The sequence below is a fragment of the Prionailurus bengalensis genome, chromosome A3 (assembly GCF_016509475.1).
Source record: "Prionailurus bengalensis isolate Pbe53 chromosome A3, Fcat_Pben_1.1_paternal_pri, whole genome shotgun sequence".
Taxonomy (NCBI): Eukaryota; Metazoa; Chordata; class Mammalia; order Carnivora; family Felidae; genus Prionailurus; species Prionailurus bengalensis.
In genome coordinates this window covers 48353152-48370068 of record NC_057354.1, presented here as the reverse complement: position 1 = coordinate 48370068, position 16917 = coordinate 48353152, and the positions used below count along the sequence as shown (strand labels likewise).

Below are 16917 nucleotides of genomic sequence, written 5' to 3'. Positions count from 1 at the left end.
AACTTGTTATTCATATTTCTCTGATGATTTTGCTGAGGTGTGTCCCTCTGTCATAATGGTACCAGAAAGGCCAGTCCAGCCACAACACTGACCCCAATGGGATGTGGTGGGGGTAATATCTGTGGGGCTTGTTATTAGAAAAGACAGGCTCAAGTGAACATGCAACCCTGTGAATAGGCTTGACAACAATCAGCCAAGCTGCAGTCAGCCCTGAGACCCATGCACTGTGTATTAGACACTTGCAGTGGTTAGCTATGATGGTAAGGAGTAAGTACACAGCATGTCTTTGCAAACAGCAGAATAATACACACTAAAATCCACGCAATTAAGGCAGTATTTCTGGGGTAGGTTTTAGAGAAATATATAGTTATAGTTGTTGATTTTGTAAAAGATCATGCCTCTAACTCTCATAACCCTTTGGTCTCACAAGTATACACACACACACACACACACACACACCATCATAATGTTGATATTACCTAGACAATTTTAATTCTGTGCTTCTCTGAACATAGTCAAGCTGTTTTTGTGATTCTGCATACTTGTCAGGGAGGAGTAAATGCTTTGCTATAGGCTACTGAGATTTTCAGGCTGCAGCTGTAGCTGATTGATATAAAGCCTTTATACCTGAGGTATTTTGTCTTCCTTTTAATTTTGGACAATGTGTCTCCATTTTTCCTTCAAATATTTCTAACTTTTTATTTTTGTTTCCTTTGGGATTTCTATGTTCCCACTGTTGCAGTTGTCACTTTTACTTCTCTCCTTTGCATCAGTTCATTTTTCTCTTTATTATTTTGTCATCTCCTGCTGCCTCCTGAGAGCATTTCCCAGCTAGCTTGTCCACCTCGTGATTCATTTCTCTCTTATATGTGTCCCTCTTAATATCCTATCTGTTTCCCTGCTTTACTTATCCACCCCTTGGGTTTTTTTATGTCTACTATTTCCACATGGTTCTTTCTTTTTTAAATAAATGCTTGCCCATTTTTTTTCAGATTACAAAAACCTTTCTTTACCTTCTTAATCATTTTATCTTGCTTGTTTAAAATTTTTCAGCAATCTTGTCTGACAATTCTGCTTCAAATGGTATATTATAGAGCAAGAACCAGAAAACTTTTTCTCTAAAGAGGCAAATAGAAAATATTTTATGCAGTCTCTAAGAATTTCTTAACTGAGCCATTGTAGCCTGATAGCCACCAGAGGCAATATGCCTCTGTTCCAATAAATAAATATTTCTGTTCCAATAAAACTATTTATAAAAACATGCAGTGGTGGGGGCGGTACCTGGGTGGCTCAGTCAGTTAAGCATCCAACTCTTGATTTCAGCTCAGGTCATGATCTCACAGTTTGTCAGTTTGAGCCCAATGTCAGGCTCTGCACTGACAGTGTGGGACCTGCTTGGGATTCTCTATCCCTCTCTGTACTCCTTTCCTGCTCGCTCTCTCTCTGTCTCTCCTCCCTCTCTGTCTCTTTTTCAGAAACAAATAAATGAAACTTAAAGAAAAAAACAGTCAATGAGCCAAATTTGGTCCACGGCCAATAGTTTAATCACTCTTATTTAGTTGAACCACAAGGAATTGCTAATATTTGGCTGATATTGATCTATAAAAACAGTGGTTTTATTTGGTTTAGCCTAATTATTGTAGTCCTCAGGTTTTTTATTTATTTTGGCCAGAAAGTTCACATTCCCTTGAGATGTGCCAGCATCTCTGTCTGGAATGGTGACCTGGATTAGGACTTTAAATTTGGTGAACTTAAGGAAAGGAAAGGTGATGCATCCCAGAGCATGAAGGTCCAGGTACCCTAGAGGCCTTGTCTATCACCTGCTTTGTGCCACTCCACTAAGCAATCCCTGAAGTGAAGAATTCACCTTTCAATTGTGATGAAGCAACCTTCAGAGGAGGCAGACACCCTAAAATAAAATCTACCTGTTTCAGTTTCCTGTTGCTGCTGTAACAAATTACCGCAAACTGAGCAACTTAAAACAACACAGATTTATTGTTCTACAGTTCTGGAGGTCAGAAGTCCAGAACACTTTTCACTGGGCTGAAATCAAAGTACAGGCAGGTCTGCATTCCTTCTGGAGACTCTATAGGGAAGTGTATTTCCTTCTCTTTTCCAGCTCAGAGGCTGCCTATATCCCTTGGTTCACTGTCTCCTCCTCCATGAAGCATCTTCAAACCTCTCTCTGTCAACTTCTCTCTCTCTCTCTCTCATCTATCTCCTCTGCTACTTCCATTTTCATATCTTTGTCTCTATGATTCCGAGCTTCCTGCCTCCCCCATTACAAGGACCTTTGTGGTTACACTGGTCTACCCATATATTCCAGGATAATCTCCCATTTCAAGGTTCTCAATTGCATTTGCAAAATCCTACATGCAGAATACATTCACCCCAAGCCAACATCCCCACCAGTCTTAATCCCTTTATAGAACCACAGATTTGAAATGAGCTACATAGCTTCCTGGAAGCAGACCTTGACCTCACTGGTTTTCACCAGCTCTTCTTTCTGGAGGGAACCTTGTCTTATTTTGACCCCACAGCCCTGGTACCTGCAGCCCTGGAGGTTGCTGCCAATTTCTATGGTGAAAAGGTAAATAATGATTACCATAAAACAAGAGTAAACCTGAGCCTCCACAGGAGTCTCACATGGTTTTTGTTTTCTTATGCTTTGCTAGTTTACAGGAATCTCAGTTTCTCTCATTTCTATAGTCTTTCTAGCATTGATCCTGGGAAGGACCAAATAGCCTCTGGTAGTTCACCACCTTGGCAGGAACTGGGAGCCACAGGAGTAAATAAGCATGAAAACGGCTTTGAAGTTAAGTGGGCAATAATCAAAAGAACAAAAACAAAATGGAACCAGCAGAAGAAACTTCAATTTACCCATTGAAAATTAGATTAAGAGGGCAAAAACATAAAATTAGAATATTCAATAAAAGAGAAGTGTTTAAAATGGCAGAGAAGGGGCGCCTGGGTGGCGCAGTCGGTTAAGCGTCCGACTTCAGCCAGGTCACGATCTCGCGGTCCGTGAGTTCGAGCCCCGCGTCTGGCTCTGGGCTGATGGCGCAGAGCCTGGAGCCTGTTTCTGATTCTGTGTCTCCCTCTCTCTCTGCCCCTCCCCCGTTCATGCTCTGTCTCTCTCTGTCCCAAAAAATAAATAAACGTTGAAAAAAAATTAAAATAAAATAAAATAAATAAATAAAATGGCAGAGAAGACATGTAGCATAATAGTAATAAAAGTAGTTCATTAAATAAAATGTTGAAATTCACAGATTACATTTTTTTAAAATGTAGATACCACAGCGTGGTATCTACAAAAGATACACTTAAGACAAGAAGGCACAGAAAAGATAAAAATAAAAGGACAGAAAAAATAGGCATATATGAAGCAAAAAGAAAATTAGAGCATCAGTCTTTAAAAAAATGACAAAATAAAGCTTAAGGCAAAAAAAAAGTCAGACTATGGTAAGCAGAACTCTAAGATGACCCCCAAGATATACCCCCGGTATATACACTCTGTATACTTCCCTACCATTGATTGTGGGTAGAACATGTAAACATGTGAGATACCATTCCTGTGATAAGGGTATGTTATATGGCAAAGAAGAAGACATTTTGCAGAAGTAATTAAGATCTTTAGTCATTGACCTTTAAGATAATACAAGGAGAAATTATGGGTAGAGCTGACCCAATCAAATGAGTCCTTTAAAAGAGGGTCTAGAGAAGAGTTTCATTTTCAGGATGGTAAAGAATTCTATGGGCCCATTATCCATAAAATGCAAGGAACCCAAACTAGACAAAAAAAGTTGCAAAAACAGGACAAACTTTGAGAACTCACTCTTTCCAGTCTCAAATTTTACTCCAAAGCTACAGCAATCCTAAAAATTCAGTCCTAGCATAAGGATGGATATGCAGTTAATTTTTACAGCCATTGGCTTTAGACGTGGGACCCAAGACAATTTAATAGGAAAATACAATTTTTTTCAACAAATACAATATTTTTTCAACAATATTGGGGCAACTCAATATTCACATGAAGAATGAAGTTGGACTCTACTTCACACCATATGTAAAAATTAACTCAGAATGGATTAAAGACCTAAATGTAAAAACTAAAACAACAAAACCCTTAAAAGAAAATATTGGTATACATCTTTAAGACCTTTTTTTTTTAATTAAAACCTTTTTTTCTTTGTTTGAGAGAGAAAGAGCATGCACGCAGGGGACAGGGGCAGAGAGAGAGAGTGAAACCCAAGTAGATTGGATGTGGAGCCAGACACAGGGCTGGATCTCATGACCCTGGTATCATGACCTGAACCAAAATCAAGAGTCAGCCCAACTGACTGAGCCACCCCGGTGCCTCTCTTTGTGACTTTTGATTAGGCAATACCAAATGCACAAGCACCAAAAAAAAATGGATAAAAGGACATAATCAAAATGGAAAACTTTTGTATTTCAAGAGCCACTACGAAGAAAGTGAAGGCAATCCACATAATGGCAGAAAATTTTGAATATCACATATGACTTAAGAGATCTGAATCCAGAATATATTTTTTAAAACTACCACAAATCAATAATACAAAGGCAAATAACCCAATTAAAATATGGGCAAAATATCTAAATGGAAATTTCTTCAAAGAATATATGCAAATGTCCAATAAACACATGAAAAGACGTTCAACTTTATGAACCATTGGGGAGATGCAAATCAAAGCCACAATGAGCTCACTTCACACCACTGGGATGATTAGAATAAAAAGGATGGATTATTTCAAGTATTAGTAAGGATGTGGAGAAATTGTAACCCTCATACACTCCTAGTGGAATGTAAAGTGGCACAACCACTTGGAAAACAGACTGGCAATTCTTCAAATGATTAAAGAATAGAATTACCATATGTTCCAGCCCTACTACTTCTAGGTATATACCCAAGAGAAAAATTATGTCCACGCAAAAATGTATACACAGCACCATTACTCATGACTGATTAAGGGTAGAAACAACCCACATGTCCATCACGTAAAAAATGAATCAAATGTAATGTGGCATATCCACACAATAGAATATTACTAGGCAATAAAAAGGGATGAAGTACTGATTACATACTACAGCATGAATGAATCTTGGAAACATTATGTTAAGTGAAAGATGCTGAGTCATTATATTGTATGATTCCATTTATGTGAAATGTCCAGAGTTGGCAAATCTATGCAGACAAAAAGCTAGTTGCTGATAGGCCTGGGGCAGAGGGAGATTAGGAACTGGAGGGTAATACCTAAGGAGTATGGCATTTCTTTTTTGCATTGATGAACATGTTCTAAGATTGATTCTGGTAATGGATACAAAACTTTGCGAATGTAGGAAAAGCCACTGGATTGCACATGTTAAATAAGAGAATTGTATGGCCTGTGAATTATATCTCATGAAAGCTGTTTTTAAAAAAAATTATCTAGAAGTAAGAGACAAGAAGAAGCAGAGACACTTGCCTGTTGGCCTTGAAAGAGCAAATGGACATGTTGAGCAGAAGGCTATGTTAACAGAGGATAGCAGCCTCTAATGGCTGAGAGTCTCAGACCTACAACCACAGGAACTGAATTCTGCCAACTACCACATAAACTTGGAGGAGGACCCCTTCTCAGATGAGTACGCAGTCTTGGCCAACACTTTGATGCAGTCTGCAGAGACCCTGAACAGAGGACCCAGATAAGTCTGACCCACAGACACTGTAAGGTAATAAATGGGTATTGTTTTAAGCTGCTAAATGTGTGGTTATTTGTAACGGGGTATAGAAAAACTAACATAGGAACAAAAATGGACAAAATAAGAAATAGAACAAGAAGATACAGTCATGAAAATATCAATAGGCCTAGCACAACCTAACACAAACCTAGCAAGAAATGAGACAGCTGCAGGGGAAAGAAAACAAGTAAGTGGTCAGCTTTTTACCTGACAGATAAGAAGACAAAAATTAGATAGATCAAGAAGGCCCCAAACAAGCAGAGGTGAAAAGGCCTGAAAATACATTAATAATCTGTAGTATGAAATGCCACACTCCAGGTTAAAACTCACAAAATTTAGCATGTCTGTTTCACAAAAGATACCATTAACAAAAGTCAAAGACATTTGACAGTTAGGCATTGTCTGAGGGGAAATCTCAGACTGAGCCTATCAAAATATATTCAAACCCACTGGTAACCAAAGAAGTGAAAATAGGTATCACCAGTGAAATGGGTTAATCCTTTTCACCTACTAGGCTATCAAAAATGAGAAAGCTTGATGAGACTGATCAGGGGGGCACAAGTGAGCTCCTGAGCTGCTGGGGAGCATGAGGACTGGCACCTCCATTCTGGAGGATAAATTGAGGGTTTGCAAAGCCCAAGATGCAGCAAGTCTGTTCCTGAGTACCAATCCAAGGAATTTCTCAGCATATCCATAAATGACCTAAAAGAAGACATTCACTACAGCAAATTTGATAGGAAACTCAGAAGCTCTCTGGAAGTGGAGAAAGGTGGGTAAAGTATGACTCAGGTCTGGAAGCTAGCCTGGATGTATACAGAAAAAGAAAAGTGGATCGTTTATTTATTTTTAAATGTTTATTTCTTAATTTTGAGAGGAAGGGGTAGGGGTAGAGAGAGGGGGGAAGAGAGAAACCCAAGCTGACTCGACGTTGTAAGCGCAGAGCCTGGTGCGGGTCTTGATCTCAGGAACCCTGAGATCATGACCTGAGCCAATATCAAGAGTCAGTCACTTAAGCGACTGAGCCACCCAGGTGCCCCAAGAATGGATCTTATAAAAGACAATGTTAAAAGGAAAAAGTCAAATTCAAAAGAAAATATATCGTACAACCCAATTAAATAACTATTTTGGACACACTCTTCAAAAATACTGATGCGAAGGTACACATAAAAGGCATGAGAATGGTTGCCTAAGAATAGGGGAAGGGGACTAGAGTAGGTGTGGGGAAAAAGATAATAAATTAGTGAATGAATAGGAAGCAAGCAAGCCAGAGAGGACTCCCAAGTTCTTGAGAGGGTGAGGAGGAAGGGCTAGGAGTCAGAAAGTATTGAAAACTGAGTCTGAGTGAAGAAAGTGTCAAGTGCCCCTTTTCCATTAGGAGGTCCCCCAAAGCAGTATCTTGGTGGAGCACCTTCCCTGTGGGTTGGAGGGGCATGTGAGCCCTTGCCTGCAGTTCTCATCAAAGACTGCAAATGTGTACAAGGGCTGGTACTCAAGGCCAACTTCTGTCATGAAGCCTTCCAGATGGAGCCTTTATAATTAACTGCAGCCTGAAAAGTTACTTCTAGGAGTTTGGCCTGGATCCAGTCTCCTCGGAGGGGATCCCCTCAGAAGTTTCTCTGTAGGCAACAAATCCTCCAAATCCATCCCCCTTAATCTCTGGGTCACTTTGAGGAGAGAGCCAGCAGAGAGGATGGGAAGGGTCCACAGAAACAAGAGAAGCTTCTTCTGATCTCTGGAAGTCTCTTGCATTTTCATATTGATTTCCACCTTAATTTCACCGTGGTTATTAAATGATCTGCATAGTGTCAGGCCTGTGAATTTTGTTGAGACTTACTTTGTGATACACAATTGATCAATTCTGGAAATGTTTCATATGCACTTGAAAAGAGCATGTATGCATGATCAGTGTGTAAGTGATGTTCAGTGTAAGTCAAAAAGGACAAGTTGGTACATCTCTATAGGAACTTTAGAACATGACTGATGTACTATGCCCGCTGAGTTTTATCAGCCCCTGTGTGTTTTGTATCCTCTCGCTATGATGGTGGATTTATCTCCCCTTTTTATTCTTTCTGTTTGTGCTTTGGGTATTCTGAGACAGGTGCCTACATATTTAGAGTTGTTACACATTCTTAGTAGACAAACATTTCCATCAGTAAACTGGCCACCTTTATTTCAAGTGCTGTCTCTTGTCTTAGGGCTTATGGAATCTTAGTACTGTTATACTGACATTTTTTTGGTTAGCGTTGACATAGTATACTTTAATCCATTCTCATTTTTCCAAAATCTCTGTGTTCATGTTTAGAAGTGTTTCCTTTTTGTTTTGCCTTCTTGTACTTTTCCAGCAGTCAACTAACTTTTAATTAAGGTTTCCAGTGCATATACATCATCCTAGTCGCATTGATTCCTGTTCCACCTTTGTGCTATTTTCATGTATACTAATTCTATATGTATTTAACAATATTCAATACAATATTATTTCTTACAGTCAATATATCACCTACATTTATTTACATATTGTTCCTTTTGAGTGTTCCTCCTTTCTTCCTGCCATACTATTTTTCCATCTGGACTTGTTTTTCCTTCTTCCCAGAGAATTCCCTCCAGTGTTTATTTTAGACCAATTTTACTGGCAACAACTACACTCCATTTTGCTTGTTTAAAATAACTTGATTTTGTATACATTTTTGAGAGAGGTTTTTGCTGGCTGAGGGATTCTAGGTCCATAATTAATTTCCTCCAGCAGTTAGCACGTGCATGGCATCTTCTGACATTTCGTTGTTTCCTGAGCTCAGCTGAAAGCCCGATAATGGTTTGTTTGAAAATAAGAGATATTTTTACCTCTAGCTGATTTTAAGATTTTTTTCTCCTTAAATTTGACTTTGAACTCTTTTATTCTCAGTTATGGGTTTCTTTTATTTTACCCTGCTCGGGTTTATAACATTGCTTAAATCAATGGCTTGATGTCTTTGGTCAGTTCTAGAGAACTCAAGCTTTATATTTTTTTCTTTTTTTAATGTAATTTGGCTGTATATGTATTCAGTATAATACAAGTTGGCTAACATACAGTGTATACAGTGTGCTCTTGGTTTTGGGGGTAGTTTCCCGTGATTCATCTCTTACATACAACACCCAGTGCTCATCCCAACAACTGCCCTCCTCAATGTCCATCACCCATTTTCCCCTCTCCCTTGCCACCCCCCATCAGCCCCCCAGTTTGTTCTCTGTATTTAAGAGTCTGTTATGGTTTGCCTCCCTCCATCTCTGTAACTATTTTTCCCCTTCCCTTCCCCCATGTCTTCTGTTCAGTTTCTCAAGTTCCACATATGAGTGAAAACATGATATTTTTCTCCAACTGACATTTCACTTAGCATAATACCTTCCAGTTTCATCTACCTTATGGCAAATGGCAGGATTTCAATCTTTCTTATTTCCAAGTAGTATTTCATTGTATATATAAACCACATCTTTATCCATTCATCAGTTGGTGGATACTTAGGGTCTTTCCATAATTTGGCTATTGTTGAAAGCACTGTTATAAACATTGGGTACGTGTGCCCCTATGAATCAGCAATATTGCTTCTGTCCCATGGTCTGTTTCTTCCTCTATGAGGGAGATCTCATCTTGCCTTTCTCATGCTTCCCATCTTGTATCTGCTCAAGTCTGCCTCCCTGCTGTCTAACTCTCATGTAGCTGCTCTGAATCTGAGGTTAACCTGCCTATTGCATTATTCATTTCCATTACTATATTTTTCAGTTCTAGAACTTTCCTTTTATTCTTTTTTGGTAGCTTCTACTTCTTTGCTGGTACTACCCATCTTTCTCCCCTGAACCTATTCATCTTGGACACATTAAAGCCCCATATCTGACAACTACACTGTCTAGGTATATTTTCAGTTTTGTTTCTATTATTGAATTTTGCTCTTGATTTACCCATCAAGTCTTGTCTTTTTTATGATTGCTTTTGACTGAGTGATGGACATTCTGTGTTTTAAACATGTGGAACTAATTGAGGCTTTGCATGACTTGGAAAATATTTTACCTTGATCTGACAGCAATGCATACGATGTAACCATAGGACAGGTCTACATAAAATATAGATAGACAGTTTCAGAGATAATAGATGTCATGATCTAAAGAGTAAATTCTGAAAGTGGGTATGACCAGGAGACTGGAGAGGAAGGAGAGGTCATACCGGCTTTATGAGCACACTGGGAAGACATAGGGCAGATGCTGAGGAATGGCACCTGTGTCTAGGGCAGTTGGAGACAGAGGTGAGGTGCTCAGCCTAACAAATATGATGCTTCAGGACATTGATTTGTTGGTTTTGATTCGCTGATGCTATTCCTGGGCTGACAGTGTAGCTTCCTAAGAGAGGACAGGAAAGCTTATAAACAGCAGCAGTTTTCTGTGGTATATGATTTTGCTTTGACAATAATATTTGGAAAGCATCACAAAAAGGAGATAACAAATGACTAGTTACATGTATTTCTGAGCCTTTGTTTCTTTGGTAATGTCTATGGATCTTTGCATTTGGAAATCAAAGAGTTAACATGGGTAAAAAGAACTAGATTCAATCTGTGAGCTCAGTTTAGGAAAAGCACAGTAGAGAATCATGAGACTAGCTGCCAGGGCCCTGGCAGGGAAATGGGGAAGGGTGCTGGTGGTGAGAGTTAACAGAGATCATCTCATTAAATTTCATGACATCAACCTTGCAGGGAACATTGTTCCCCTATTTCTCTTTCACCTCCTCCCTTTTCACTTTGAAGCTTCCCCAGAGAATTCAGTGCTGAGATTTTGGTTTAAGCCCCCATTTCAGAAGGGGTCTCACAGATATATTCCAAAGACCTCTGCTCCTTCAAACCAGTAAATCCCATAAAACATTCTGGGTTTGTGGAAATAAAGAATTTCTGAAATCATGTCAATGTTTCTATATGGGTGATTATATTGTAACTTTCAAGTATATTTTTACTCCCTACTGATTTTGGGACAATGAATGACTGGGCTGGATCTGGAGAGGTCTCTCTAAGACACATTGACACAGGACAAGCTGCTCCTGGTGCTGACTCACCTTGGATAATGCTGTATCATTCAAAAGGTACTGTGTGCTCATCAAAAGCAATGGTGGCAGGCACATTTACCCACCTTGCCAAAGACTCTTGCACAAACCATGACCTGTGAACATGAGTTGAGTGAATGGGGCCATGTTTTTAATTCTATATTCTATGAAAGCATGAACCAGAGGAAAGACATAGGTCACAAACAAAATACACTAGCTACATTTCACACATTTCTAAATATTTCAGTTCCTTAGATAACTATTTTCCAACTGTGGCCACAGTGCCAATCACCTGGAGACTGTATGTATTTCTGATTTTGGTTCACAAAGATTCTTCTTTAGTAGAGAGGGTGGGTATGGCCTGATCTCTAGGAAATTTGTAAAATTAAAGGGGTTTGTAAAATTAAGGGGTTTTCATGGATCAGAAGACACAACAGACATAGTGAGAAAGAACAGGACACTAGGCCTTCCTCAGGTGAAGCCACAATTCCTCAGAACCTGAGAACTCTCAAGCAAGGATGGGTAGTAGTGACCTATTATCTGTTGGCCACACAGACTTACCCTTGTAAGTTTGTTTGTGTCCCTACCAAAGTGTGGGAGAGGTCACAAACTTTATACACAGATGTGTCAAAGAACCAAAGCTGAACCAGACCACTATTTTTGTGCTATACCCAATGGAACTGTCCAAAATTGTCTTGGAAAATTCTGTCACATCATCCCTATGACCATTTCATAAAAATAGATGGGCCAGGAAACAGGCAGACTTTCAACAAGGAGCCACTCAAATCAGAGTCCTTAGAAACCCAGGAAGAAGGAAGAAAGATGCTCAGCCCCTCCATTCTGAAGTATTCCTCCAAGTAGTATTGTTACTGCCTCTCTGTCCCAGTCATTCCCCCAGGTGCTCCCACACTCTCTTTACTCTGCCCCTCCAGGCCATCCCCATGAGTATCTCAGAAGACAGACTTACTCATCAGGTTGGGTGTCTGTAACCACAGTGGCTGTCCCAGGAGTAGTGATTGGCATTGACAGCCACGGAGGTCAGCCTGTGCTGGGAGGCGGTCACAGGCCTCAGGGAGCAGGTGAGACATAGAGACTGGAGCTATTGTGTTCTGAGCTATCATCAGAGGCTTTGGAGAAGATCTAATTATGTGTCAGTGAGGCTTATGTGCAGATGCCCTGATGGGTGTCCAAGAAGGGCAAAGCCTTTTGTCAGCTTCATTCACCCACCTCCAATCCCTGTGATGAGATATGGCCCCTCTTCAGAAGGACCACCCCATTGTGAGCCTTCCCTCAGAGCTGAAATAAAGAAGATACAGATGGATGTTCCCTCACAAAATTGTCTGCATTCCTTTTGAGTGGAATAGATGAGGGGCTGGAGAGATTGGAGAATGAGTGAATAAATGGATACATGGATGGATGGATGGATGGACGGACGGATGGATGGTTATATTAATGGATGACTGAATGAATAAATATACCAACCAACCAGTGGGGGCCCTGAAAGAATCACGAGGGTAGCCTCCCATGAGTTGGGAATTCTGATTGACTCAACACTGTGCACCAACAGCCAATGTAAGAATAATAAGGATGATCAATTCTGTACTTCTTGTCACAGCACCAACATTTATAAAATAAAAATGATTCAGGAAAGTGCAAAACTGACAGGGACCCAAAAAGTGCTCTGAGATGCTTTTAATTCTCCTGGTGCTGAACAGACCTGGGACTACATACAGACTGTTGCTCTCTGGAGGAAAAGGATCTTTTGTATGAGGAGCCAGGGACCCCTTCCCAGCCTATTTCTGCACACAGGTGCTGTTCAGGAGGGAGAACTGGGAAAGCCATGGTCTGATATCCACAACAAAGGTGCAATCCACCTAAAAAAAAGTAATTATGAGATTAGAACAGTTTCACACATGGAGAACATTTAGCATGAAGGACTGAATAGGAGTTCAAGGTGCATGAAAAACTACAAAAGATGAAAAACAAAAACAAACAGTGACCTGGGGTAGGATTTGAGGAGCTTAAGATTCCACCAGAATGATGGGCAGGGGTTGCTTAATCTGCACATGTGGAACAAGGGTTCCTGAGAGGGCATGTGGTGGGACCATTACTTGCCCTTTCAGGGTCTTGTCAGTGCAGATTATGCTGCCTTAAGCACCTGCCCCCGCCCCCCTGAGTTCTTAGGGAGCCAGCAGACTGCCCAGGAGGTGGTCCACCTAGTGCTGCCAACACTCAGCAGCAGCTGCAAACCTACCCTGAAAGGATGCTACCCCCAAGTCTGGGATGGGAGTACCGAGATAAGCACCCATCCTGGCTGAGCATCATCCTGACTGAGGCTCATGCCTGGGGTCCAAGTCTCCTGAATAAGATCAGCTCATAGATGATAACACAAGAAGGCTACTATACAGGCCAGCTGTAAGTACAGGGCTCAGCTCGCTGCCCTTCTAGGAGCAGCTCTTGTCTGCCTGGAATGACCACATCCCCCTTCAATGGGAAGCCCTGGGACCTGGGGAGAGAGGAGCCAGACTCTCATTCTGGCCCATGACCGTCCTGACAATTTCCCTAAGCCTCCTCCCATCAACCCTCCTTTATGTGAATGTTCATCACATTCTCAAACCTTTTTCTCTCTCGGGCCTTCTTGTAAGGGACAGTTTTCCAGGTCTTCATCCTGTTTTGAGCAAATGGTTTGGCCCAACTCCAACTCCATTAAATATATCAAAGTAAACTGCTGTTAAGAACAAATTGTAGAAACTGCAGTGAAATACTTAGCATTAATGAGAAAAACAGAAAACCATAAGGAAAACAGGCAAAAACTGTGAATGTGCATATGTAAATGAATAAGGACATATGTATGTGTAATGACTCTTATTTTTCTAATTTTAATTGATTTTTTATTTCACCTTTTCCTCTTCATTTTCCCTTTTTTCTTATAAGAACATGTCCATATGTACATGCACTAGAATCTTCCCTGTAGCACTCTTCCTGATGACCTGTAGCTTTTAGTCACATTCACAGCACCATGAATGCACAGGATGGAAGACTGCACAGCAAGGAGCCTGCATGGTCTGCAGCAACACTGACAGCACCACCCATCTCTCATTGGACACCTACACAGCATCAGCCAGACACAATGTGAGCACACCAGTGAGTCCTTCTCTGGACAGTAGGATAACAGGTGTGTTAGTCCACTTATCAGCCATCAGAGCTTGCCATTCCTTTTGGGACAGCATCTAGATGGGGACATAGAGGGTCCTGGGGGCTGGGAATGCTCTGCCTCTCTTCATGTGGGAACTGGCTATACAGAAAGGCTCTTCTTGCTAATGTTCATTAAGGTGGATATTTACAAAGCAGTGTTGTTCCATGTGTTTGTTAGGCTTCTATCAGGAATTATTAAAAGTTATTATTTTATTTTGTTAAATAGAAATAAATCCACAAAAGCACAAGAAGAACTCAAACAGGAGCACCTGGTTGGCTCAGTCAGTTAAGTGTCCAACTTCGGCTCAGGTCATGATCTCCCACTTCATGGGTTTGAGCCCTGTGTTGGGCTCTGTGCTGACAGTTCAGAGCCTGGAGCCTGCTTGGGATTCTGTATCTCTGTCTCACTCTCTGCCTCCCACCCCCACTTGTGCTCTCTCTCTCTCTCTCTCTCTCCCCCTGTCTCTCTCTCTCAAAAATAAACATTAAAATTTTTAAATAAAAAAAAAAGAGGAAGAACTCAAACATAGAAATATAGTCAGAATTCACCATAAGGAGAAATCTGCCTCTCAGTGGACTGATTTGGAATTGTATAGAAAGCTGACTTCATTTGAGACTCAGTTCTTACAGCTGACACATGATACCCATTCATACCTAGACATGTACCATCAACATGACACACACCACCAACACACACACACACACACACACACACACACACACACTCATGCACCACCAGCCCCACTTGCATGTTCACCAGACCCTGAGCTGGGACAGGGCACAGGGGCTGAAGCAGCAACTGTGGTCTCTATGTCTAAGGAGCTCCTGCAGCCTCCAGGTGTCCAGGGCTGGCTGCTGTCTAAGGAAGAGGCGGAGGGTAAGGAAATGGGACAGACTGAAGGAATCTGGTGGGCTGTGTGCATGGGCTGTCTAAGGAATGTGGTGAAGAGGTGAGACCCTCTCCATCAGAGCCCTGCTGGCAAGGTAGGCTATCCTGGCTCAGGACAGTTCATGCGGGGACCAGAATCTGGGCATGGACAGAATGAGTTCTGGACAGCAGTATGTATTCTGTCCAAAGAAAGCACAAAATGGTAAGAATAAACAGCAGTGGGAAAGGTTTTCCCAACAGAGACTAATGACACGTTTCTATCAGACCCAACCTCTTTCTCATTTTTAAGGCTCTATAACACAAGACCTTCCTCTGCCTGGGCTGTTTCAGGAATCCTAAATTCCCAGATCTATTCGTGTCTTCTCCAAACCTGCTGTGTCTTTTCAGTTGATAGAGTCACTGCACACCCATGTGTTCTGGAAAAACACCCAGGGTCCGTCCTTGAGCCTCTTTCACACCCTCATACCAGTGCACTCCACATCAACCTCCAACAGATACACAAGCCAACACTTCTTCCATTTCCCAGTGATCACTGCATCCCAGTGGCTGTGGAGCATCTGAGAGAGCCCCTTCCATGGGTCTCCAGAACTCCAAGGATAACATCCCAAGTCTTCACCTGGGACCCTAAAGGTGCCCCTAGTCCCACTTCCCACTGCACTCCTGCCTCTCTGCACCTCTTTCATAGCAAATCCAGTCCCTGGAATTTCAGGCCATCCCCAGGGACACTTGTTGCTTGTTCCTCTAGGGTCCTCTCCACAGCTGCCTGCCCTCCTTATCCCCACCCTCCATGTGACTGGGTCCTTCCAGGAGTACCCGTCATTTAGATGCCTTCCCTGACCACTCCCCATACCTCTCACCTCCCCTCAGCCCTGGGCCCCCACACGTGCAGCTCTTGCCCCAGCTTTCCACTATTTCACTTATGAACTTGGGGGCCATTGGCCTGACCTCACCAGCATTACAGTCCCATGAGAACACATCCCTGCCTGTCGTCTCTGCCATCTCCCACCCAGGCTTGGACCCACAGTGGTTTATACAGGAGCCTCACAGCTCAACTGCTGTCATGCCTTTCCTTCTCAGGATTTTGTTTCCCATCTACCACTTTTCTTAGCATTTCTTGTTTGTTTGTCCCACTCTAGCTTCTCTCAGCTGCCTCATCAGCCCCTGTTCTTCCCTCTTTCACTCCGCAGCTGGATCTCTGTCTTCAGGACTTGCTTTCTGCTCACCTCTTTCCTTCTCCCCTTTGTTATTCAGGGGCCTCACTCATGAGGAAAACAAATTGGAAACCTGGAACACTTCTAATGAGGACTTGTGTTTTTTTACCAATATTTGCCAAATTAAAATGATGATACAACAGACAAAAACAGATCTGGGCATTTAGGAATGCTCTTCCCTGTGGATCCAGGACTCGCTCCTCCTAAGTGTGGTCTCTAGGTGAATATGGAGCCACAGGGAGGGAGGATACACCACTTACCTTGCGCTGGCTTCGCCGTACCCACAGCAACTTGTATGCATACTCATCTGGATAGACTTGGTTGAAATGGAACACTGCAAACTCCACACACAGGGCAAAGTGATTTGCTCTCCTACTAATGTCCACAAAGTCAGAACTACAGACATGAGACACCAGTGTAATGAGCCCCAGAAGCAAAGGTGCCTTCAGGAGCATGCTGTCTGGTGTCAGCCCTGGAGGCCAGCAGCACACAGATGGCTGGGTAACAGCTGGTGCGGGCCCACCCTCTGCAGCTCTGCATCCCACACAGTTCTACCCCAAGGAGTCCCTGGCCGTTGGCCAGTGCTCTGTCCAGCTCCTCCCCTTCACTGCCTGCCTTGTCCCTCCCATCTTTACAAACAGAAGGCAGAGCAGAAGCTCTCAATCTCCACCCCTTTGTTCCATAAGCCTTGGACACAGGGACACACATGAAAGATGCTCTGTTTGCAGGGCTACATTCCCCTGCCCCAGCCCTGATGGGGGTCTTGAAGCCACCTCTCTTCCTCTCATGGCAGTGTATCCTACAACTGGAAAGTCACAGGAACACTTAGG

General features: G+C 42.1%; 1 protein-coding gene across 2 annotated transcripts; it reads right to left on the bottom strand.

Annotated features, from left to right (window-relative positions):
- Positions 1-12469: 12469 nt before the first annotated feature.
- On the bottom strand, positions 12470-16649 carry LOC122466965 (probable cystatin-15). 2 transcript variants are annotated; one of them, XM_043553275.1, is made up of 3 exons: positions 16348-16649; positions 13410-13517; positions 12470-12666 (listed from the first exon to the last, which is right to left on the bottom strand). In XM_043553275.1, exons 1-3 carry the CDS (start codon positions 16540-16542, stop codon positions 12586-12588), a joined length of 384 nt encoding a protein of 127 aa, XP_043409210.1. In that variant the 5' UTR covers positions 16543-16649; the 3' UTR covers positions 12470-12585. The 2 variants fall into 2 exon arrangements, with proteins under 2 accessions (XP_043409210.1, XP_043409209.1); XM_043553274.1 differs by having other exon boundaries at positions 13410-13520; positions 16348-16644.
- Between the last annotated feature and the right edge of the window lie 268 nt (positions 16650-16917).

Bases quoted from the DNA above. Each gene is read 5' to 3' on its own strand.
- LOC122466965 (XM_043553274.1), bottom strand. From the start codon at position 16,542: ATGCTCCTGAAGGCACCTTTGCTTCTGGGGCTCATTACACTGGTGTCT. The intron at 13,521-16,347 runs GTAAGTGGTGTA...TGTTCTTAACAG, and splicing joins TACGGCGAAGCCAGCGCAAG to CAGTTTACTTTGATATATTT. The intron at 12,667-13,409 runs GTTTGAGAATGT...ACTTTTTTTTAG, and splicing joins AAGGCCCGAGAGAGAAAAAG to GTGGATTGCACCTTTGTTGT.